Source organism: Centropristis striata, chromosome 10, assembly GCF_030273125.1.
Source record: "Centropristis striata isolate RG_2023a ecotype Rhode Island chromosome 10, C.striata_1.0, whole genome shotgun sequence".
Classification (NCBI taxonomy): domain Eukaryota; kingdom Metazoa; phylum Chordata; class Actinopteri; order Perciformes; family Serranidae; genus Centropristis; species Centropristis striata.
The window spans coordinates 39,231,768-39,255,405 of NC_081526.1; the positions used below are offsets into that span (position 1 = coordinate 39,231,768).

Consider the following 23,638-nt stretch of genomic DNA (forward strand, 5'->3'; position numbering starts at 1 on the left):
ATGAATAAGGGGATATTTTCTGTCCATCACTCTATCGATAGATGTCCCCAGTCTTGGCCTGGATCATGGAGGCTGTGTGGAGGACACTTCTCGTCGGCCTTCCCTTTAATTAATCATCTGTAGGTGCTCATGCACCACACGTGTCCACATGTTCTGACGTGTGAGAAACTGCTCGTAACCACAGATGTTGTACATGAGTTAGCTGTGAGGGAATCCAAAGAGAGGATGTTCCAGAGTGTCAGAAGCTGCTCTAACTTCAGGCAAACCAGAAAAAGTTCCTGGTTGAGTTAGTTGATCCAGAGGAAAGTAAATATTGATCGCTCCTTTAGGGACTGAGCAGCGTTTTAACATCACAAAGTTAATTTACAAGCTGAGTAATTTCTCCTGAAGCCATCGCTGCTTTTTCTGTTGTGTCATCTAATAAACTTCTTTGTTAGAGACAAAACTTTGTGTGAAATTATGACAATTAATCTAAAATAATCTTCCTTTCAGATGCTTTAATGTCCAGGACTCTCCTGCTGTGATCCTCCTAGTGCGGGTTATGTGTGTGAGGTCGTGGTGGGAGAAGGTTTCTGGGGGTTTGGGTGTGTCATGCACATGTGATTTTTTTTTTTGTTGTTATTTATAGGAGGGTGTCGCTCTTTAATTAGCAAAGCTACGAGCATTAAATCATGTGTCTCTCTCTGGTTCTCAGCCTCACTGCGTGCTGCTGGCGTCCAAAGAGAACTCTGCTCCGGTGAAGCTGGGCGGCTTCGGGGTCGCCATCCAGCTGGGGGAGTCGGGGCTGGTGGCCGGAGGTACAGCCAACACACACCACATGAACATTTTACTCACTGTTTGTGTGTTAAACGTAAACTATGATGGTCATTATGTTGTTGGATATACACTACTGGTCAAAAGTTTTACAACACACCAACTTAAGCAAGCAGAATTTAATTGAAAATGATGCAGTTTAATGTCTCAGTGTACTCTGAAATTAATGCACATATGCAACATTTAAAATTCTTTATTGAGCATGATAGTGTTTTGAAAGTAAAAAAAAGATTAAAAATCACATTTTATGTTGGACTAAGGACTAAAAAAGACACAAAATGACAAAAAAAAGACACCAAAAGACACAAAATGACCAAAAAAAGACACAAAATGACTAAAAAAAGACACCAAAAGACACAAAATGACTTCAAAAATGGACAAAATAGCCCAAGACTCCATAGAGTTAAGTTGTTAACCCATTTCTTGTTCCCTGAAAAAGGCCTACTTGTATAATTCTGAAATGTACATTATTTTCCAGTTTTGGTTAAGCTTACCTTTTTTTATTTACCTCTGGCAGTTCACCACTTACCTTTGGACCCTTTCAAGCTGTTCATTTGACTTGAACTGCTTGAATTTCAATAAAAAATAGAAAAATTGGGGTGTTCTAAAACTTTTGACCGGTAGTGTATTTGTGGAAAGAACTGTCTGAAGCTCCTTTCTTGGTAGTTTAACTCTTAGTTCCTGGTTCTTCCTCTAAACCATCATGAATGACAGGATATGGACATGAGCCCCAGCAGGACAAAGCCAAATAAAGAGAGTTAGAGATGTGAGAAACACACTCAGGATGTCATTATCTCTGGTGCTTTTAGGCGAAAGGTCCATTAATCTGCCAGTTAAATCAAATAAAAAGACGCTGCAGAAGTTGCCTGAGAATAATCACATTTTAAAGTTTTTTTCAGTGTTAAAGTAATAAAGTGAGAGTTGTGTGAACACATGTGTGCACTACAAACAAGAACAGCTTATAGCTTATTCAGCAGACTTTTTTTTGTGTAAAACAGCTCCAAAGAGTTTAACCAGTGGCTGATTTAACATTATATCTGATTGGTTCTCCTTCCTTATGGCTTGGAGAATGCTTACTTTTAACAGTTTTTGGGTTTTCAAGCTGAGGAATGTGCCTGAATTTGCACATAGTCCCTGAAAAATATTGGTTGTTTAACATTATATGGTGTGCAGCTACAGACATGTAAACATTTTAATCTTGGAAATGAAATAATCCTGTCGTTTTATCTGTTTGTTGTCTCATGTCGTTGAAGTGGAAATGTTAAATATAAAGAACTAAATGAGGTTGAGCACTAAACTTTTCCACTGTCAATATCCTTTCACAATCATCTGATCTTTATTCATTTGACCCTTTTTGTTGTTTAAACAGATACAGATATTGCTATTTCCTCTGTTATATAAAAATTATTTATTGTGTCATTCACAGCTAAATAAGTCCTCTGGTGATTATTCTGAATATTTGCAAATAGTAAATTAATCATGATGAAAACACACAATCAAAATTATTATATAAACTGCTAGTGACAATATGCATTGACTGTTGTGGGTGAAATTATTATTCTGTAATGATAAAAGCTTACTTTCTTACTCTCAATAAGATGTTTGAACACTGTATGTTGGTTTCACAGTAGGCAAAGTAGATGTTTGTGTCACAACACATTTTTACTTCCTGCATAATCTGAAATCTGAATGTATATTCTGATATTATCTGTTATCTAAAAAAACCAACCGTGTCAACTCCAGCGACATTGAGCGACATGCTGAGAGATCAGTGTGTGAGTTTAAATAACAGCGAGCAGAAGTATTTCTGAAGCTGCTGAGTTTCACTTGTGCATCCATACAAATGTAGAATTAGCAGCTTAGCTGATAAAGAGACGGAAATGGTTGAGGAGGTTTTTGGTTTTGAGGTGTTTTGCACATTAAAAACAAGAAAATTAATAATTTTGAACCTGGATGTGAAATACAAATGTTTTTTTAGCTACTATTGAGAAGTAGGCAACAAGGCCACAGGAAGGGTTGTTTCCTCTTTTGTGTTATCATGCAATCATTGTAGGAAACAAGCAGCTGATCAAGTGCAACATGCAAACTAAACACTTCCTTTTTCTGCCGTAACCTTATGTAGAATATAGAAGTCCCATTTAACATTATTGTATGTGTGGTTTTGCTCGTGCATCGATACTTTAATTCAGGGGTCAAACTCAAATACACAATGGGCCAAAATGTAAAACTTGAATAAAATCGCGGGCCAACATTGAACAAATAAACCTTTTAATATCTACCAAACATGTTTTGCTTTAACATTAAATATGGAACCAGCAACGCTTATAAACATACAATATATAACTAAATAGTGCAGATATGCAAAATCAAATTTCAAATAAAAAACACATCAATGTCAATTTAATAAATAAAAATTAAATAAAAAAACGTATGCCTCTTTTCTATTTGCATCCTTCTGATTTAAATATCAAAATAAAGTTTTTCAACAGGTTAATACATTTAAAAATAAAATAACAATAATAAATCTAGTATTAGCGGTAAATGCGCCGTATAATACCGGCGGGTCAGCTTTTATAGTACAATAATTGGTAACACTTTACTTGAAGGTATTGTCATAATAGTGACATGATACTGTCATAACTGTGACATGACACCGTCATAAACGTGTCATAAACATTATGTCAATGTCATAAACGTTTATGACTGCTGTCATTAAGTGTCATTCGGTTTTTGTCATGACAAGTTGACATTCCTTGGGTTGTCTTGATTATGACAACTTGACTTTAATCAAAGTGACATTACCAGAAAATATCTTTGTCATGGCAACTTGACATAGTGGGGCGGATTAGCTCAATATTTTACAACAATCGTTCACTTTGTGATAAAAGCATGAAATTTGGTAGATGTGTTGGTGAATATGTTTCGAACAAATCTGGATATTGGGCCACCTCAAAAGCGCCCCCTAGTGGCCATGGCAGGCATTTGTTATACAAATAAATCAATGATGAATAAAAACTGCCCTTTTAATAATACCAACTGGTGATGAATTGTATATTGTTGGAAAGCCTGATTAGTCACCTTTACAACGAGGTACAGCTTGTAAGGATCGTGCATTCATGGAATGAGCAACGGGGCTAAACGTGTGGGTAGCACCCCCCAAAAATGTGCATCCCCTGTGTAGTGGGGCGGATTAGTTCATTTTGTGATAAAAGCATCAAATTTGGTACACTCATTGCTGAATACATGTTTAATGAATCTGGATATTGGGCCATCGCAAAAAAAATTCTGATGGCTGTGGCGGCCATTTTTAAAAATGGCCATTTAAAAGCGGCCATTTTTAAAAATGGCCGCCGGTGGTTACTGGCGTGGAATGCTTTGCCTACCCTACAGCTGCTGTTTCATGTTTTCAGCACCACAAATATAATTTAGAGACATGTTAAAGTGACAAAAGCTTTATTACAGTCTAATAGAAAAGAACATTAACTTTGTATAACATTTTATTAGGTCTTGATATTCCCATTCACAGGCTACGGCCTCCTCTTTGGCTTGTATTCTTCTGTTGCTCCTTAAAAAGAAAAAAGAAAAATAATAAAAAAATAAAAATAATTTTCAATATTGTATGACCTGCAACAATAAAAACAAAACACATTTAGACAGAGAAAAAAATCATACATTTTAAAAATTCTACTAGGGTTACTTGTAGCAGGTTACTCTTTCTGGCAAAATCCTTGTACTGAGGTGTGTGACTTAGTCAGGCGGCTTAGCCAAATAAAGGGGACACGCCGGACAAGAGCACCACATTTTTTCCACATACTCTCTATCATTATAGGTTTAAATTTTAAGTAGGAGCCACTTCATCAAGATTGCGGTGATGGCAGCCATATAAAGTCTATGAGAAATGCTATATCTTCCAAGCCACTTAGAAGGTCAATCTTGGTGTCAAAATATACATTTTCTGGGTCCAGGAATCATTTAAAGCTATTGAGAATATCACTAGATGATTATTTGATCAAATAGATATGTTCATTTTCACTCAGACTGGGCAACTTGCTTCAAGTGCTGCAGCAGGGTATCCTGAGTTGAAACTGTTTGGAATCAATGTTCACGGGAGAGTGTGGATTAGCTGCCATGTACACTGCTCAAAAAATTGGAGGGAACGCTTTCATCTCATGTCAGATCTTGATCAACAAATTATTTACAGTTTTTTCTTTGACCCAGAAAATGTATATTTTGACACCAAGATTGACCTTCTAAGTGGCTTGGAAGATATATTGGTTCTCATAGACTTATGGCTTATGGCTTATATGGCTGCCGTCTCCTATCTGCAATCTTGATGAAGTGGCTCCTACCAAAAGTTGAAACCTTTGGTGATAGAGAGCATGTGGAAAAATTTTGGTGCTTTTGTCCGGCGTGTCCCTTTCTTCTCAAATCTGGTCCTAAGCCGCCTGACTAACTGTGATGGAGTTATAAAATACATTTAAAAAAAGAAAAAAAGAACCACATGGGCAAAGGAGACATTACATATAGTGTGTGTGTGCCTGTGTGTGTGTGTGTGTGTGTGTGTGTGTGTGTGCAGAGAGGGATGTCCACATTCCACAGGACATAATTTAACAGTGTCTTATTAAGCTTTCACACCCATATACATGTATACATACAGATACATGTTCCAAGCTAACTAGCTAGCTTAAGTACCTATTTTTGCTATCTTGCTAATTTACTTTTCCGCCAAGGCCCATGATGATTGTTTTTCTCTTTAGCCTTTATGATGTTCATAGCATATTTTATTCATTATTATAACAGGTGAAATAAAATATTTAGACATACCTTGATGGACAGTCCACTGCACTGCTTGTCCCAGGAAGCAAATGCTAGCTAGCTCATTTGCTAGCTAGCTCGATGGCTAGCCCGATTGTGGTGGGGCAGGAAAAATAACTGAAACAGTGTCTAACTGGATTTTTGTTAATTTAATATGTGTATTTACATTTTTTAATTTACGTTTGTATATTTAGTTTAAATTTTTTAAATATTTTAAGAAATAATTTAAATATTTTTTGTAATTTTAACGAAGAAAATGACTGCTATGGCCACTAGGGGGCGAATTTGCGATGGCCTAATATACAGATTTGTTTGAAACATATCCACCAACACATCCACCAAATTGTGTGCTTCTATCACAAAATAAACAATTCTTGTGATTTATTGAGCTAATCCGCCCCACAGGGGATGCACATTTTTGGGGGTTGCTACCCACACGTTTAGCCCCGTTGCTCATTCCATGAATGCACGATCCTTACAAGCTGTACCTCGTTGTAAAGGTGACTAATCAGGCTTTCCAACAATATACAATTCATCACCAGTTGGTATTATTAAAAGGGCAGTTTTTATTCATCATTGATTTATTTGTATAACAAATGCCTGCCACGGCCACTAGGGGGCGCTTTTGAGGTGGCCCAATATCCAGATTTGTTTGAAACATATTCACCAACACATCTACCAAATTTCATGCTTTTATCACAAAGTGAACGATTGTTCAGCTAATCCGCCCCACTAACATAAACAAAATATGTTTCTATATTTGTGTTTATGGCAAGTTGACATAGTCGGCATTTGTGGTAATGTCACTTTGATTAAAGTCAAGTTGTCATAATCAAGACAACCCAAGGAATGTCAACTTGTCATGACAAAAACCGAATGACACTTAATGACAGCAGTCATAAGCGTTTATGACATTGACATAATGTTTATGACACGTTTATGACGGTGTCATGTCACAGTTATGACAGTATCATGTCACTATTATGACGATACCTTCAAGTAAAGTGTTACCCAATAATTATATAATAATTTGGTATTGCCTCGCGGGCCAAATAAAATGACACTGCGGGCCAGATTTGGGCCAGAGTTTGACCCCCCTGCTTTAATTGATCCTTCCTGTGTTTGTGCCCCAGGTCGGGTGGGGACGCCTCACTTCATGGCCCCGGAGGTGGTGAAGCGGGAGCCGTACGGTAAACCGGTGGACGTGTGGGGCTGCGGAGTCATCCTCTTCATCCTCCTCTCCGGCTGTCTGCCCTTCTACGGCACCAAGGAGCGCCTGTTTGAAGCCATCTGCAAGGGCAAATACAAGGTCGCTGAGCCTCCAGCATCTCTGCCTGCAGTAAAAGTTTAAAATGTGTGGTTTCATGCAGCCGTTAAATAAGAGTCCCCACCTTAAAAGCCGGCGCTTTAATTGGATTTGCATGCTATTCCCATAATGTTGCACAGCCCAGTTATAGAACAGCTTTAGTTTTATGTTTGCACATTAAATAACTGTTTTACAGCACAGATTTAAATAACGTTGGGACACTGTAAAACAAAAACAGAATGCAAAAATGTGCAAATCCCTTTGCAACCTACAGCAACTGAATACATTACAAAGACAAGATGACTTTTTTTTGCAATTGTTGTTTTTTTTTTCTAAACTTGTTATTTTCATAGTTTTTACTATATCTGTATAATAACTTTGTGCTATCTGAGTAAATGCCTTTCTGGGAACATGGAACAAAGAAACAAGAGGCCCAAGTTTTAAAGACTTCAGTAGAAAAACATCTCAGTATACAACAGTATCATTTTCTGACCCAAAACATCTGTTGTTAACATAAACTGCCTGGTTTTAAAACCATATATGCTGTATTTATTGCATGTATGCAGTTTCCCCACACAATGACTGATTGAGCTGTGTTCACATTATATCATTCAAAGTGTAATTATGAGCAGCCAAGTGGGAACAACACATGTTTTAATCCAAGATATCTCCCACTAGTTAAAGAAGCAGGCAGGAGGATCAGTAATGTGCTACTGTGGAGCACATAACCATATATTAGACAGACTCCATTGACAAAAATAGTAATTTTACCTCACAGAAGACAGGAGTTGCTGGTCTACCGCTGCCTCAAACACTTAGTTTGTTTTAATGTTTCTGTGTGGCGCTGGTGAATCTCAACGAACCTTTTTAAACACCAAAGTCACACAATAGCAGTAAAAAAGTCACACAATAACAATAAAAAAGTCACACAGTAACACTGACAAAGACCAGCAGCTCCTGTCTTCTGCAAGGTGAAATGACTGTTTGTGTTAATAAAGTCTGGTGGCTTTAATAAAGAACGCAGATAGTTCAGTTCTCTGTTCCAAAGAGCACTCTGACAGCAGTGAACGTATGCTAAATAAAGCATACACAAACTGATACGGACTATTTTTAGTTGCTTAAATATGTTTAGTTTCTGCCCCATCACACTGTGTGGCTGCTGTGGTGGCACAGCACGGGGACCAGGTACATGTGGCTAATCTGAACTCAATCCTAGAAACATGGTCCACTGCTAAACTCTGCTTTTATCTCTGTGTGTACAGATGAATCCGCGCCAATGGGGCCAGATCTCTGAGAGCGCTAAGGATCTGGTGCGGCGCATGCTGATGCTGGACCCTGCAGAGAGGATCACCGTGTACGAGGCTCTGAACCACCCCTGGCTCAAGGTGCTGCAGAGCATGCATTAATACAACAAGCTGACTGTTTACTGCATCTTTCACCTTATTATAAGAACCTGAATGCACCAAACAGCTGAATTATTATTATTATTCCCATGAGATGACAGCCTGCAGCAAAGCAACAAATCAGAAAATGCATTTCCTGCTTTGGTGCATGAGTCGTCTCTGAGACGTACACACAAAGTTTTGACTTTTCTGGAAGTTTTGGCCTGTTTTCTGAGCAGAATAGTAAAACCTCGTAGCCTGAAGCAGGTTGATGAGTCGCCTGGCGCCGCAGCGCTTCACAGGAACAACAGAGAGAGAGAGCGGCGGCTCAGCGCTGATGCTGCTGTCATGTGTTGTCAGCACAGGCTCTTATTGTGTCTTCTTCTGTGGACAGTGATGGAGGGGCACTTACAGATGACAATTCAACTGAGAAACCCAGCGAAGCGTCTGGGGGCTGGCTGACACGCCACTCACACATCCACATTTAACAGACGTCCTGCTTACAGAGCTACATGTCACACGTTACTCAGCAGCAGAAAGTTTAGACACGTCCACTTTAGTTTGGAAGGTCCATTTCTAAAAGCAGCAGTATTACTACTGTTGTCTCTAAATATATACAGCAGTCTGGATGAAGGACAAGCAGCAAACAGCCGAACACTCATCTGTCAGACAGCAGCAGAACAAAAAGAGGAATTAGATTCTTTGCCTGGAAGTCAGATCAGCTTCAACATTTTGGCCCTATTCACTGTGTTGACACCCAAACATATGATGCAATAAGTAGCTGGTGAGCCAGAACCTGAATATCTGCAGTGTATCAATGAGTAAAACATCTTTGTAATGTTTACATATAATCTAAAAGCAGTGTAACTCATTCAGTCATAATTCCTTGCTTAATCACAGATATTCTGCAGGTTTTCAGTGGAACAGAGGTGTGGTCTTAGATAAGAACACGTCAGTGACCTGAACAGGTTTTGTGGTTCACCACAGGATATTTCCACCCATTTCCACTTAATGTCTGAGTATATTTAACCTAAAGACTGCTTTTCTTCTAGCTGTATCAGAAACACCCAGCTCTGGTGTTACGTCTCAAAACACAGTCCACTCTCACTGTCATTAACGGAAAACTGCACCATAACACACCCTAAACTCTGGCCAACCGTCAGTGATCGGGGTGCATTGTGGGTAATGTAGGCGCCTGGATTTGACAGGAAAGACGAATGCATGGAATATTTCTGATATTCTGATATTTCTGATTCTGCAGCAACACTTTAAAATGCAATGCTAAGTCAGTGAAGAGCTCTTTAAAGATCTATTAAGCAGAAAAGTCACAGTTCAGTTCATATCCAGGTTCAGGAGTCATAGTCTGCTGTCAGTTTGTTACTGCAGAAAAAAAAGGTATAAACCTTAAACACACACACACACACACACACACACACACCTCTCAGCCAGGAACCTGCAGGCTGGTCTTTCACTTCTAGCTTTTCTCTCAGCCTCGCCATAGTGACCCGATCTGTTTGTTAAGCTAAACATATGTTGCTAACCACGTAAAGCTAAAAGTTTCCAGACAGAAGTAGCACTTGTGAACTTTCGTTTCCTATATGTAACAACGTACATGCCATGTGTTCTGAATGCATCAGACCTCATCATGACCTCTTGGACTGTGATGGTTTAGTCAGAAACCACTTCATCCCCACAGCTTTATGTTGCACTTCTGGGAGTTTAAGGAACTTGCAACAGACCAGATAAAAACAGAATCTCAACATTTTTGCAGCAGATGCTGAAATATCTTTACTTTTACATTTTTCCATATTGCAACTAAGAACAAAGCTCTTTCCAGAGACATCAATATAACTGTTTTCAAAGGCTGTGTAGAACTCCTGGTGACTATTTAACTGATCTTCATTTGTGAAATCAGCACAGAACTCCTCAAAGCATTTACCTGTGTAAGCATTTTTTATTTATATTATTATTATATTTCAAAGGAGAGGGACCGCTATGCCTACAAAATCCACCTGCCAGAGACGGTGGAGCAGTTGAGGAAGTTCAACTCCAGGAGGAAGCTCAAGGTCTCCACACACACACACACACACACACACACACACACACACACACACACACACAGAGTCTCAGTGTGCAGTGTTTCCAGCTTGTTGTCGTGACCCCATCCCTGTGTTGATGTTCCTCCTGTGTGGTGTTTCAGGGAGCGGTTCTGGCTGCAGTGTCCAGTCACAAGTTCAACTCCTTCTACGGAGACCCCCCCGAGGAGCTCCACGACTTCTCTGAAGACCCCACCTCCTCAGGTAGACACTGATATAATCTGTTTACCTCCTCAGGTAAACACCTATACAGCTGTTTACCTCCTCAGGTAAACACCTATACATCTGTTTACCTCCTCAGGTAAACACTTATTATCACATGTGTTATCCTTCCATCTCTGACACACTTCCTCCCTCACATTTCCTTCCTCTGGTTGTTCTTTGGTCATTTTTTTCTTTTAAGTTCTGCATTTGTGAGTCAGAAACTCTCTTATTACAGAAAGTTAATTTTTATTCCAGCTCCCTATTAAATGCACCACATCCATAACAAGGTTATTATAGTTAACGAAAACTAACTAAATAATGAAAACTAGAATTGAAAAAACATTTCAGTTAACAGAAATAAAAATTAAAACAAGTTTTTTTATTCTGAACTTTTCATTTATTCTGAAGAGATGGTAGTGTGAAAGTATCAAAGACAAATATAACCTGTCTGCTGGGGTTTGAGGTAATATTTTAAAGATAGAAATTAAACTCTTTAAACTTTTAATCTGTTTTCTATAGGGACTAACAGAAACGCATCAAACTGTTCCACAATTAACAACCAAGGAAACTCTAACAAAATGCCTTTTTCTAGCTAAAACGTCATATTAAAGCATTTCAAAATCACTTTTTTAGCAGCCTATGTCTACAAAAGAGGACAAGTTACCTGTTATCAAGCTTATAGTTTTCTGATTTATCTGCATTCCACTATTAAAAAAAGCTGTATACAGTTAAAATGCTGCAGCTTCACTTGCAGAACTATAATTAGCCTAAAGTTGACCTCTGGGATATTTGGCTCCATGCTGATGCTTCACCTCTTCATGCCTCTATGCACTTTGTCTTCTTAAAGACTCTTAAATGGTCTGTTTTTCTGTTCAGAAGTTCATGTTACTTTGGGTTCCTCACCCTGTATTCAACAGAAAGTCAGTAGAGAGTGATGGATAATTGTCCTCTCCAGTGGATTTCACTGCACAAACACTGAATGTTTTAGTCGTAGTCCTGTGTCAAATGTTCTTGTTAGTTTTAAATCTATTTAGTCAACACCGCTTTTAGTCAGATTTTAGTTGAAATGCTGGATTTGGAAAAAAAATTGGATAACATTTTGTTTTCTGTTTTTTTTTTTCAACAAAAAAAGATATTGGTCGTGTTTTTATATCTTAAACTAAATCAAAGGCATGTTGATATTGTCACAGTAAGTGTTTGATGACGTCAGTGCCGTCTCATTAACATAATTATTTTTCAGTGTCCAAAAATATTTGCTTCCGACTGTTTTAACACGATATTAACATCTGTGTTTATATGAAGACTGTCACTGTGTTGATGTGTGTGTCTGTTTCCTTTAATGCCTCCTCCTGCTAGGACTGCTAGCAGCAGAACGTAGGTACCGCCGCTCTCTGTCCTCACGATGCTCACTGCAATGATTCATGTGTTTTAAAGCTTCACCTTCATGTTCACACCTGCTAGAGGACATGCAGAAACTAGTGTGTGTGTGTGTGTGTGTGTGTGTGTGTGTGTGTGTGCAGGTGCTGTGTCTCAGGTGTTGGACAGTCTGGAGGAGATCCACGCTCTGACAGACTGCAGTGAGAAGGATCTAGATTTCCTCCACAGTGTTTTCCAGGACCAGCATCTACACACACTGCTAGATGTAAGTGTTTATGACTCATTCATTTTTATTTTATTATGATTTTCTACTTTATTGACAACTAATGGCCCAGCATGATGGTTTGTTAGTTCTGCAGGTAATAGAAGCTTCGTCAAGTTTAACCACATGAACTCCAGCTAGCGGCGTCAGTGTTTGTGCTCCTGTCGTATAAAGCTCACTGTGATGTTTTTACTGAAATATATAAGAAATATATAAACTATTGAAGTCCTGCAGCTCTGTGGAAACAGCTCAGTCATGGCTAGAAGAAGGGAGAACTCAAACATTTCTTTTGTGAACAATAACACAGTCATAATGACATAAATCATAAACAAGAGAAGAAAACACAAGTTGAGTTTCTTATGTATATTCTTTACATTTTAAACTATTATTACAACCTCTCTTGTCCTCTCCTCTCTGCTCTGTGTAAACCCTGCAGTTCTGTGCAAATTTCACAGTTTTAACAGGGTCTGTTTAGAGCACATGAGCCAAAAATTTAAATTAGACCTTCAGAATAAAATGGTTTTGATTAAAATAAATTAGATTGTTCCTGAAAGAAGTTCTTACCACACATCATTTGTTCAAGGACTGAAGAAAATATAAAAATGTGCTGATAATTTCTGTTTTTCCAGCTTCTGGATGTGATAAATGTTGTAATAGTAATAGTAGTATAGTAGTATTTGCATTTCCCTCTAGTCTCAGATCAGCCTCTACGTGTCTCTGTGGTGGTGTAGTGTCCTGGGCGTAGCGCGTGGTGCAGAGGTGTGAACTGACACACGGTTTGGTGCAGATCAGGCGGTGAAGTGGAGAGAGGTTTTGGTTTGGTGGTGAAAAAAAATTATGTCAACTTAGACACCAGGCTGCACAGATAATATCCTCCAAAATATCACATCAAGACACAAAGACCTTGACATCCAGTATCTAGTCTGCAGAAATATTCAATTACAATCGGCCAAAATAACACATTTGTGCTGCATGAGAAACTGCCCACACTTCCTGCTATCAGCATAAAGAAGCTGTCTGGAAGAGGAGACTTGTTTTCATTCAGGAACCTGCAGGTCAGAGATCAGGAGACTCCTTTAAAAGTAGCCGTGTCTGTTTTTCTCTTGCTGAAATGAACTCTTAAACTTTGGAGCTTTACTTCACCTGCTTCTAAAGAAGATATCATGACATGCTGTTGATTTTTTCTCTTTTAGTCTACAGCACAGGCAATAACTGCATTTTAAAGCTTTCATATGCCAGTCAGTGTGAAGCTCATCACTCATGTTTTGCACAGGTAGCGCTTCATTAATATTGAATATATAATTGAAGTGTTGAGCTGCAGTTATGTAGCCTTGTTATTACATTAAATGACGACTCTAAAATAAAAGTAAATGTAAACATATACAGGTTGTTTCAAGTCGACAGTGTGATTATTTCACCAGCATCACAAACAAAACGCCCACGCAGCCCTCAGAGCTATTTCCAGCCTGAATCTCTGCAGGAGGATAAATATTAACCATGTTTCTAGGTGTCTACAGGCTGAACCAGCAGTTCGAGGCCCCCAATTAATAAAAAGCAGGTGCATTCAGACGTGTCTGCACTGTCAATACTGCTGCTGACTGTGACTGTGAGCGGTGCACTGGCCTTCTGTGATTGCATGATTAATAAGAGGCATAAATAGCTCCTTCCACCTGCACACACAGCCATGCTCACTGCTCTGGAGGCAATCTAAAAAGGTCATGTTGTTTTTAAATGTGTCATTTAATTCCTCCCTAATTCATCTGCATGTGTGTGTATGTTAACACGGAGTGTGTGACTGATGGCTGGCTGGCTGCTGGGACTCGGGGCTCCACCACATCACCACCATATTGGGTCAGAAACATCCCAGTTAGCAGCAGCCGGCGGAGACGCTAGACAGCATTTTAGATGAACACTCAGCGTGTCTGACACTCTGAGAGCATCGTTTTGTCTGTTATTATTCCCTTAATCCATTCTGTTTACTCTGTTCTCCCGCTCTGCGTCTCTGGTGGGTGTTAAACACAAGATTTGTTGGCAGGACGTGACAATTTGCAGGAATGTTATCCAACAATTGAGTCGTTTAAAGGAATGAAACATTAAGAAATACAAATCAGACAATCGCACCATTTTAACTGGGATTCAGTGTGTGTGGCACAAATATTTAAGACAAACTCTTGATATTTTTTCTATTTCTCTGACGTTTTTACATCCCATTATATTCCAAATAATAAGGACATATTTGACAGTTTTTCTAGTAGATTTCAGGATTCTGGTCCTGAGGGAAAGTGGAAGAGTTATCTCTGATTCAATCTGCCAACAGTCGAATAAAACGGACTATATCCGTCTCTGCTGCATTGATTTTAGACATTATTTATAACTGTCAGTCATGAGTTTGACAGTATAATTGGAGTGCAGTTCTCTCTAAGGACATGTCTATGTCCATTTATTGCTCCTGTGTGCAAAACCAGGCTTGTGCATGTGAGACCAGTTCCACAGTGATTGAGATCTAAACAACAGAAACATGTTGAGCTTGTACAGTAAATACTTTCATCACCCTGTTACACGTTGAGCAGGAACGGAGCATTCCTATAACCCCGCCTCTAAAACCAGACAGTCAGACTGTCACTGTGTTCATCAGCTGGTGATCTGCAGCATCACGTCTCCATCAACCAGCTGCTGACGACACGCTGACCTTCTGCTGTAACAACCTGCAGAAGAGACGAAGCTGAGATTAAAACATTTGAGGGAGTGTGTGTGTCTGTGTGTGTGTGTGTGTGTGTGTGTGTCTCTGTGTGTGTGTGTGTCTGTGTTTGTGTGTGTGTGTGTGTGTGTGTCTGTGTGTGTGTGTGTGTGTGTGTGTGTGTGCAGCAGTGTCAGTGCATGTGTGTGTGTGTGTCTCTGTGTGTGTGTGTGTCTCTGTGTGTGTGTGTGTGTGTGCGTGTCTGTGTGTTTGTGTGTGTGTTTGTGTGTGCGTGTGTGTGCGTGTGTGTGTGTTTGTGTGTGTCTGTGTCTGTGTGTGTCTGTGTGTGTGAGCGTGTGTGTCTGTGTGTGTGTGTGTGTGTGTGTGTGTGTTTATGTGTGTGTGTATGTGTGGTGTGCGTGTGTGTGTGCGTGCATGTTTGCGTGTGCGTGCGTGTGTGTGTGTGTGTGTGTGCAGCAGTGTGTGTGTGTCTGTGTCTGTGTCTGTGTGTGTGTGTGTGTGCAGCAGTGTGTGTGTGTGTGTGTGCAGCAGTGTCAGTGCGTGTGTCTGTGTATGTGTGTGTGTGTGTGTGTGTGTGTGTGTGTGTGTGTGTGTGTGTGTGCAGCAGTGTGTGTGTCTGTGTTTGTGTCTGTGTGTGTGTGTGTGTGTGTGTCTCTGTGTGTGTGTGTCTGTGTCTGTCTGTCTGTCTGTGTTTGCGTGTGTGTGTGTGTGTGTGTGTGTGTGTGTGTGTTAGTGTCTCTGTGTGTGTGTGTGTGTGTGTGTGTGTGTGTGTGTGTGTGTGTGTTAGTGTCTCTGTGTGTGTGTGTGTGTGTGTGTGTGTGTGTGTGTGTGGTGTCAGTGGGAGCTGGGGGCTGCAGATGTCTTCTTCTTCTTCTTCTTTTCAGCCTCAGATTCTCCCCCCCCCTCACAGAGAGGAGGGGGGGTGATAGAGGACAGAAGAGCCAGTGATGAACAATGGTTCTGTTGTGGCTCGGTGCCGTTCTCAACCAGCTCCTCCATCACTGGTTCAGTTCCTCCCAGCACTGACTTACTGGGAGGACCACTGGGATGGAGCCTCATGGTTCTAGATGGTTCTAGATATTTAGATATATTAGATATAACTACTATTGCACCTTGTTTCTCTGAGTAACACTTCCTGTCTCCTGGGTGAGTGTGTGTTCTTCCTCTTATCTTCCTGTGTGTTTCCTCAGACTGATCTAGAGTCAGCGTGGCGTCCCTGTGTGTGTTTTTGGCGTTGGACGTGTATAATGAGACGCTTCAGACAAGACAAGAGCATTTCTGTGTTTGTTTTCCTCCTGGTGAGCTGGTTTTTAGGAGCAGCTGAAGGCTAATGGAGGCTGGTGATAAGTTGCCCCGTTAGGAAAACTTAGTAGGAAAATTAACATATTTTGTTTGTTTCTCGTCTGAAATGTGAGCTGATTGTTGTGGCTGTTGACACGTTCGCTTGCAGCCACAAAGGCGTGATGCAGTCACGCTTTGCCTGAGAAATGTTTCAACATTGTAATCAGCATAACTGAGTAATTGTTAGCAGGTTCTCACTGTGATACACACTTCTATCTGTAAATATCTCTAGATGTGTTTATCTCTGCCAGGTGGAAGCCTGGGAACATGTTGTTGTTGTCTGCAGCTCGTCTCTATCTCTCTCTCTCTATATATATATATCTATATATATATATATATATATATCTGGTCAGATCAGTCTCATTCTTTTTGTACACGTTAATGACTCATAGTTGCAGGGATTCACCTACTTTATCCTCTGGCCATCAACAGCTGCTTCAGTGACATTGTAAAGGCATTTCCGGCAATCTGCGAAGTAGAAAACAAGCCTTTCCTCATCTGTTGCAGGACACATTTTCCACATTGCATCCATGCTTTTCATCTCTGCAAACCACAAGTTTGACCGCAGGATCACATTTCTGTTTATTCATATTACTCAGAGATGCACCAGTGTAAACAAGGCCTGCATTAGACAAAACAAGTTTATTTATATCACACATTTCAGCAACGAGACCAGTCAAAGTGCTTTACACAAAACAATATGAGCAATATACGCAATTACACATTATAAAATGACATTTAAATATAATTAAAATCATTAAAGAGCCATAAGAAAATAGAATCACACAGGACTAATAACAGTTACAGTGCAGTAATAATTGTTTGATTTAATTGAAGGCAGCAGCCAAGAGAAAGTCTTCGGTCTTGATTTAACTTTCTGTCATCCACCAAAATATCCACTATTCCTGCTTGGTAGCTGTTGTGGAAACCCAGGTAGGTCAGAAAACCAAATGAAGTCATGTCTGGATTAATAATCCATCCAGAGGTGCACACAGCTCAGTGAACTCATCACCTCCTGCAGGATCTGCATCTGGATGAGTTTAAGTATGCATAAATGGAACAAGTGTGCAGAAATAACTTGAGCATGATGCAGAAAGAACAAATTTTATTTTTTTATTTTTGAATGGTGTTCTGTACGATCCCAGTTATGCTGACTGCCATTGCTACAGCATCATTAACCCAAAATAAACAGATTTTGCCATGATTTTATTGTTATCAACAGATAAGAACAATATGCAGAAATGAATAAATCATGATGTTGATTTGTAAAAAGTCTTGCTTTATCAGGTCGGTCTGCAAGACGACAAACAAACAGTTTTTAAAATGTTTGTTTTCTGAATGAAGTTCAGAAGATCAGGGCTGTGCTGTGCAGCATCTACCCAAAATAATATGCACATTTTCTTAGGATTTAATTGGAATGAATGGATGCAACAAATATGCTGAAATAACTAAACCATGATGCAGATGTGTAAAAATTCAGAATTCATGCTTTATGGGGTCTGTTGGAAAGATGTTTGTTTTGTTTGAGACCAGAGCAGAAGGTTCCAGCTTCTCCGTCTGCAGCTCCGACCTGTAAATATCACTCTATTTCACCGTTTGTTCACTTGCTGGCTGCAGCGTTCTTGTTCATTTTCAAAGGAAGCTCCTCAGAGGTCAGCTCGTCTTTGTTTAACTTCCAACAAAGGCAGATAGATGTTGACAACATTTCCCTTTGAAAGCAGCAGAAGAAGAAGAGCAGCAGTAAATATGTATGTGTGCAGACAGCATTCAGCCCTCAGGCTGCTGCTTTATTTTGGTAGTCTTAGAAGGACTTCCTGAGGAGTGTGTTGTGTTTGTTGATGAAGGGGATGCAGACACACACCCAGGACCCGTTTTTGTTTTGGTGGCGTCAGATTTTCATAAAAGGCAGCGATGCATCGTCCTCTTCTTCTAACAGAAACACATAAATCCACAATCACTGTCTGCCTCCCTCCGTCTGCTGGACCTCATGTCTGTCTGTTGGAGAATTACACAAATGGATCACTTTACAGAAATACACCAGATGTTTTTTACTGCATTAGCTGATGGTCTGACCAGTTGTTTTCCACTAGCAGAGCTGCAATGGAAACCACACTGGTTATCCTGTTAAAAATAGCATTAACAGTCTTCTTCTCATGTTAAAAACAATAGCAGAGAATAACAGGATCATTGCCAGGCACCATGACATCAACACTGCAGACAGTATATGTTATGCAGCTCCACATCAGTTTCACATAATTCTCCACGATGGTAAAGCACAGAGTTAAAGAAGCCACATTCCTTATTCCAACAGATATTTGATGCATTCTGTCCAACATTTTCTCAGTCTTCTTGGTCGTATCTTTGCATCTCGTTGGTCTGTAATCTGCTTCAGCCTGGAACCATTAATCAGCACTAATACACAGAATATATGTGTGAGGGGTTATTGACCTTCAGTTTCAGAGAGCCAATTAAAGAGCCAAACATGAAGACAGAGCAGCATCGTTATGTACCAGTCATTAGACATTTAATAAGCTGGAGCTTAAACATGCAGATTGTAAAGAATTCTTGAGGTGAATGTTGTTTGTTTATTGGTCACATGTTCTGTGATCATGTGATGATGTTTTTATAGGAGAAAAACAGAAGATGGATGTTGGTTCTCAGGGTGGACTGGACTTACTGTACAAAAGGATGTTTGTCTGGGACTCTGTGTGTGTGTGTGTGTGCGTCTGTGTGTCTGTGTGTCTGTCTGTGTGTGTGTGTGTGTGTCTGTGTCTGTGTGTGTCTGTGTCTGTGTGTGTGTGTGTGTGTGTGTGTGTGTGTGTGTGTATTGTATATAGTGTACAGCAGGTTAAATCAGTTATTCTCAACCTTGGGGTCGGGACCCCAATTGGGGTCGCGAGATGATTTCTGGGGGTTGCCAAATCATTTGTTTTAGTCTTTTTGGTCACTTAATGTCTTTTTTTGTTCATTTTGTGTCTTTTTAGGTCATTTTGTGTCTTTTTTTGATCATTTTGTGTCTTTTTTGGTAATTTGGTTTCCTTTTTTTGGTCATTTTGTGTCTTTTTTTTAGTCATTTTGTGTCTTTTTTTGGTCATTTTGTGTCCTTTTTGGTCATTTTGTGTCTTTTTTGATCATTTTGTGGTCAATTTGTGTCTTTTTTGGTCATTTTGTTTACTTTTTTTGGTCATTTTGTTTCTTTTTTGGGTGATCTTAACTGTGTGTGTGAGATTGTGTTCAGTGAGCGGGGGTCACGGACAACATGCATGTTAAATTGGGGGTCGCGACTCAAAAAGGTTGAGAACTACTGGGTTAAATGAAGTGTTGCTCATCAGAAACCACCTGATTGTGTCTGTGAATGTTCTCTCAGTGTCTCAGTGTCTCAGCCTGAGATCAGCTGCTGCCTCTGATTGAACCTCTGTTTCTCTGTGTTTCTGGGTGTTTCAGGGCCGTTTGTCTCCAACATGAAGTCTTAAATCCTCTTCATCCTCCCACTCTGCTGCTCTGACTGGCTCATACAGCGTCTAGTCTTTATTAGTCAGCTGGGAGTTTATAAACAGAGCTCGTGTGTCTGTCGTCCTTCAATCACACAGAGAGAAAACAGTTTGTTCTTGTTCAGTCAGAAAGAACAAAAAACATGTGTATTGATGTTCTGAAGAAGAGCTAAACCAGATAAATAGAGCGAGGGATAAATAAGGATAACTGCTTTGTTTTTTACCAATTTCACTTGAAAAACACGAAACTTTGAACCAGACCAGGTCTCCACACAGCCAAAGATAGAAAGCTGTGGTTGCTGCCACATAATACAGATTACAGGAAACAACGTCCTCTAAACTTCCTGTTTAGAAATAAAAGATGACACTGAGCTGCTCATTCAAAGATCCCAAAATAAACAGTTTAACGACTGAAAAAAGACCCTATGAATGAATAAAAACTGTATCTAAAAATGATTCCTGTGAGGTCCTGGTGGTGGCTGTATGGTCTCTATTCTACCAGACGTCTATTATTATCTATTGTTGGCCAGACACACATACAAAGCTTGTTTGGGGGGGTTTTGGGGGAGATTTTGGCTTTTTTTTAACATTGATAAGACAAGGTCAAACCATAATTTCACATGACTTTGTCCAAAATATAATTAAAAATAAATATTTTTGTTGTTGCCTTTCAAGACAATAAACCTTTAAGTCTTCATACATCTGGTTAAATAAAATAAACTGATTTCATACTGTTCCTGAGTTATTCATGGAATTATTTTTCAACAGCTTGTGTTGAGGAACAGTTGGTTTCTGTTGTTAAATTAAATTAAAAAAAGGTATTTCTTCATCCAATTCATTCTAGTATTGTATTGTTGTAGAGTAGACACTTTTACACCTGAAGGTCTCCTCTTAACTCTGCCATGTTAAATATCATGGCACAGTAATTATTCTGTACATTCAACAGCAGCAACAGTTTCTACTGTCCTGCGGATTTGATTATGCTCTTATTATTATTATTCCAAAGCTACAAACCAACTTAAAGTCTTCCACAAACCTCGTAGTTAAGAAAAAACATGTTTCAGCATCATAAAGTGCAGCTGTGATTACGATCAGGTACCAAACTTTGTTCTTTTATTTGTCTTTATGCACTTTTTCTTGCTAGTCCAAGGCTTGAATGGCTGCACATTCATTGAAGGATATTATTATTAGTCATTTGGTTTATTATTGTTATTTTATTCTCACATTTATTTTTAGCCTGTGGAAAAAGATTACTGTTAAATTAAAATTTAAAGAAGGCCTCATATAAAATAAAGGGACATATGATTTTTATTTAAATTTTATTTAAGAAATGAATGCCGTTGATGTGTTTGTATGTTTTATTTGATATTCGATTTTGCATGTTTGCAATATTAAGTTATATCAAGCTTTGCTTGTTCCGTTTCGTTTGAACTTGTTTAGGTTAATTTTTTCAATAAATATCAATGTTGGCCTGCGACTTTGTCCAAGTTTTACATTTTGTCCCACTGTGTATTTGAGTTTGACACCCCTGCTTTAAGGGTAACTACCAAGTACTGATTCACATTCAATAAATCAGTTCCTCATTTTGAATCTGGTTCTGACAGTATTAGTTCTTCACAGCATGTTAGCTGAATGATTGGAAGGTATGGAGGCTTTTATTTTGTGTGGTGTGTAAAAGTTTGGACTTCTTTTAAAACTGAAATGGCATTTTTCTACTCCAGAGGGAGTGAAAGTAGTGAAAGAAGCTACTGACTCCAGCTGTGATGTCTTTATCTCCTCTGATAACCTGTTGATGGTTCTGATGTTTACGTCATTGATCTCGTCAGCTCAGTTTCATGATCTCTGATCTGTTTTTATCTGTTTCAGCTCTACGATAAGATCAACACCAAGTCCTCCCCACAGATCAGAAACCCCCCCAGTGATGCCGTGCAGCGAGCCAAAGAGGTGAACCAACACACATCAACATGAGCATTTAGTGTTTCTGCTGCTCTTCTTCATGTGATGATGATGATGATGATGATGATGAGTTCTAGTACGGTGTGAAGTCGCTGCTTTCCTCTTTAAATCACACTCTGTCTCTGTCAGGCTTCATTAATCCTTCTGACATCACTAAACTAACCTGCTCCCTGCTCTGGGTCCTTCAGCTCCTCTATCTGTCTGTCTCTGTGTTCTGGGTCAGAACAGAACCAGCCTCAGTATCTCAGTGTGTTCTGGGTCAGAACAGAACCAGCCTCAGTATCTCAGTGTGTTCTGGGTCAGAGCAGAACCAGCCTCAGTATCTCAGTGTGTTCTGGGTCAGAACAGAACCAGCCTCAGTATCTCAGTGTGTTCCGGGTCAGAACAGAACCAGCCTCAGTATCTCAGTGTGTTCTGGGTCAGAACAGAACCAGCCTCAGTATCTCAGTGTGTTCTGGGTCAGAACAGAACCAGCCTCAGTATCTCAGTGTGTTCTGGGTCAGAACAGAACCAGCCTCAGTATCTCAGTGTGTTCTGGGTCAGAACAGAACCAGCCTCAGTATCTCAGTGTGTTCCGGGTCAGAACAGAACCAGCCTCAGTATCTCAGTGTGTTCTGGGTCAGAACAGAACCAGCCTCAGTATCTCAGTGTGTTCCGGGTCAGAACAGAACCAGCCTCAGTATCTCAGTGTGTTCTGGGTCAGAACAGAACCAGCCTCAGTATCTCAGTGTGTTCTGGGTCAGAACAGAACCAGCCTCAGTATCTCAGTGTGTTCTGGGTCAGAACAGAACCAGCCTCAGTATCTCAGTGTGTTCCGGGTCAGAACAGAACCAGCCTCAGTATCTCAGTGTGTTCTGGGTCAGAACAGAACCAGCCTCAGTATCTCAGTGTGTTCTGGGTCAGAACAGAACCAGCCTCAGTATCTCAGTGTGTTCTTCATACTGGATCAGTGTAACCCCGAGCTGTCAGGAGGAAACCTCATTTCTGTGAAACGGATGTTTAAAAAGGTCATTTATGCCATTTGAGAAAGTTTTACGACGCTTTGGGACCACCAGGGAAATTTAATTTAACTTATTTTCCAATTTCAAAGTTGATGGGAGTCGCTGGTAGAAATCAGTTTAGTCAGTTTTTGAAATATTGACCTTAAAGATGAAGCTGGGGGAGTGTTGGGCCTGCAGAGGAGCGTTTGATTTATATTTCACACATGATGCAGCAGCTTCATGCACTCTGATCTAGAATCACTGTGTTGGTTCTGGACAAACAGAACAGTGGTTAAACAGAACTATACATCCAGATTTACTGAAACTTTTGCTTTTAACGGCTGAGAAAGTATTCAGATGTTTAATGAAGTAAAAGAGAAATAACACGCTAAAAATACTCTTTCACATAAATGTCGTGCATTAAAAGGTAACTTAAAGGCAGAAGAAACATGAAACATGTATATTTGACACGAGCACTTTACTGTTGTAGGCAGTCATGGTGCAGAAAATGTAGCTATTTTATTTTCATATTTAATTGTGAGTTTGTGAAACAGTTTTCAAAACGTAATGCCGTAAAAATGACATTTTCCTCTGAAATGTTGTGTAGTTATAGTATCAAGTTCAGTTGATGTGTGGTTAAGTCCTGTATGTATGTCAGTATTTATTGACGTTCCTACTCTGATGACTCAGATGTTGTTGGAGGAATCGACAGACATACAGATATATATTATTATACATTATATATACTAGTGCTGCATATATCGGAGAAAAATATGTGACTCCTTTACTGATATAAAAGTGGACTTAGTTCTTCTCTCTGATGTTTTCAGAAGTGCTCCTAATGCAAAATAAATAGCATGAAATCAAGATAAACACCAATAAAAAAAGAGCAACAGCTACATTTTAAAGTGCAGTTT

The 23,638-nt window shown here is 39.6% G+C and overlaps 1 protein-coding gene across 3 annotated transcripts in view; it reads left to right on the plus strand.

Moving 5' to 3' along the window:
• Positions 1-698: 698 nt before the first annotated feature.
• The window catches only part of caska (calcium/calmodulin-dependent serine protein kinase a), a 53,942-nt gene continuing 31,002 nt past the window's right edge, over positions 699-23,638 (plus strand). For 2 of the 3 annotated variants that reach the window (XM_059342141.1, XM_059342144.1), the window contains exons 1-8: positions 699-797; positions 6,762-6,937; positions 8,197-8,319; positions 10,299-10,382; positions 10,517-10,616; positions 11,973-11,990; positions 12,137-12,258; positions 21,652-21,729. In XM_059342141.1, the coding sequence (XP_059198124.1) occupies positions 6,785-6,937; positions 8,197-8,319; positions 10,299-10,382; positions 10,517-10,616; positions 11,973-11,990; positions 12,137-12,258; positions 21,652-21,729 (678 nt within the window). In that variant the 5' untranslated portion in view covers positions 699-797; positions 6,762-6,784. The remainder of the gene's footprint in view (positions 798-6,761; positions 6,938-8,196; positions 8,320-10,298; positions 10,383-10,516; positions 10,617-11,972; positions 11,991-12,136; positions 12,259-21,651; positions 21,730-23,638) is intronic. The other variant, XM_059342143.1, reaches the window with a different exon arrangement.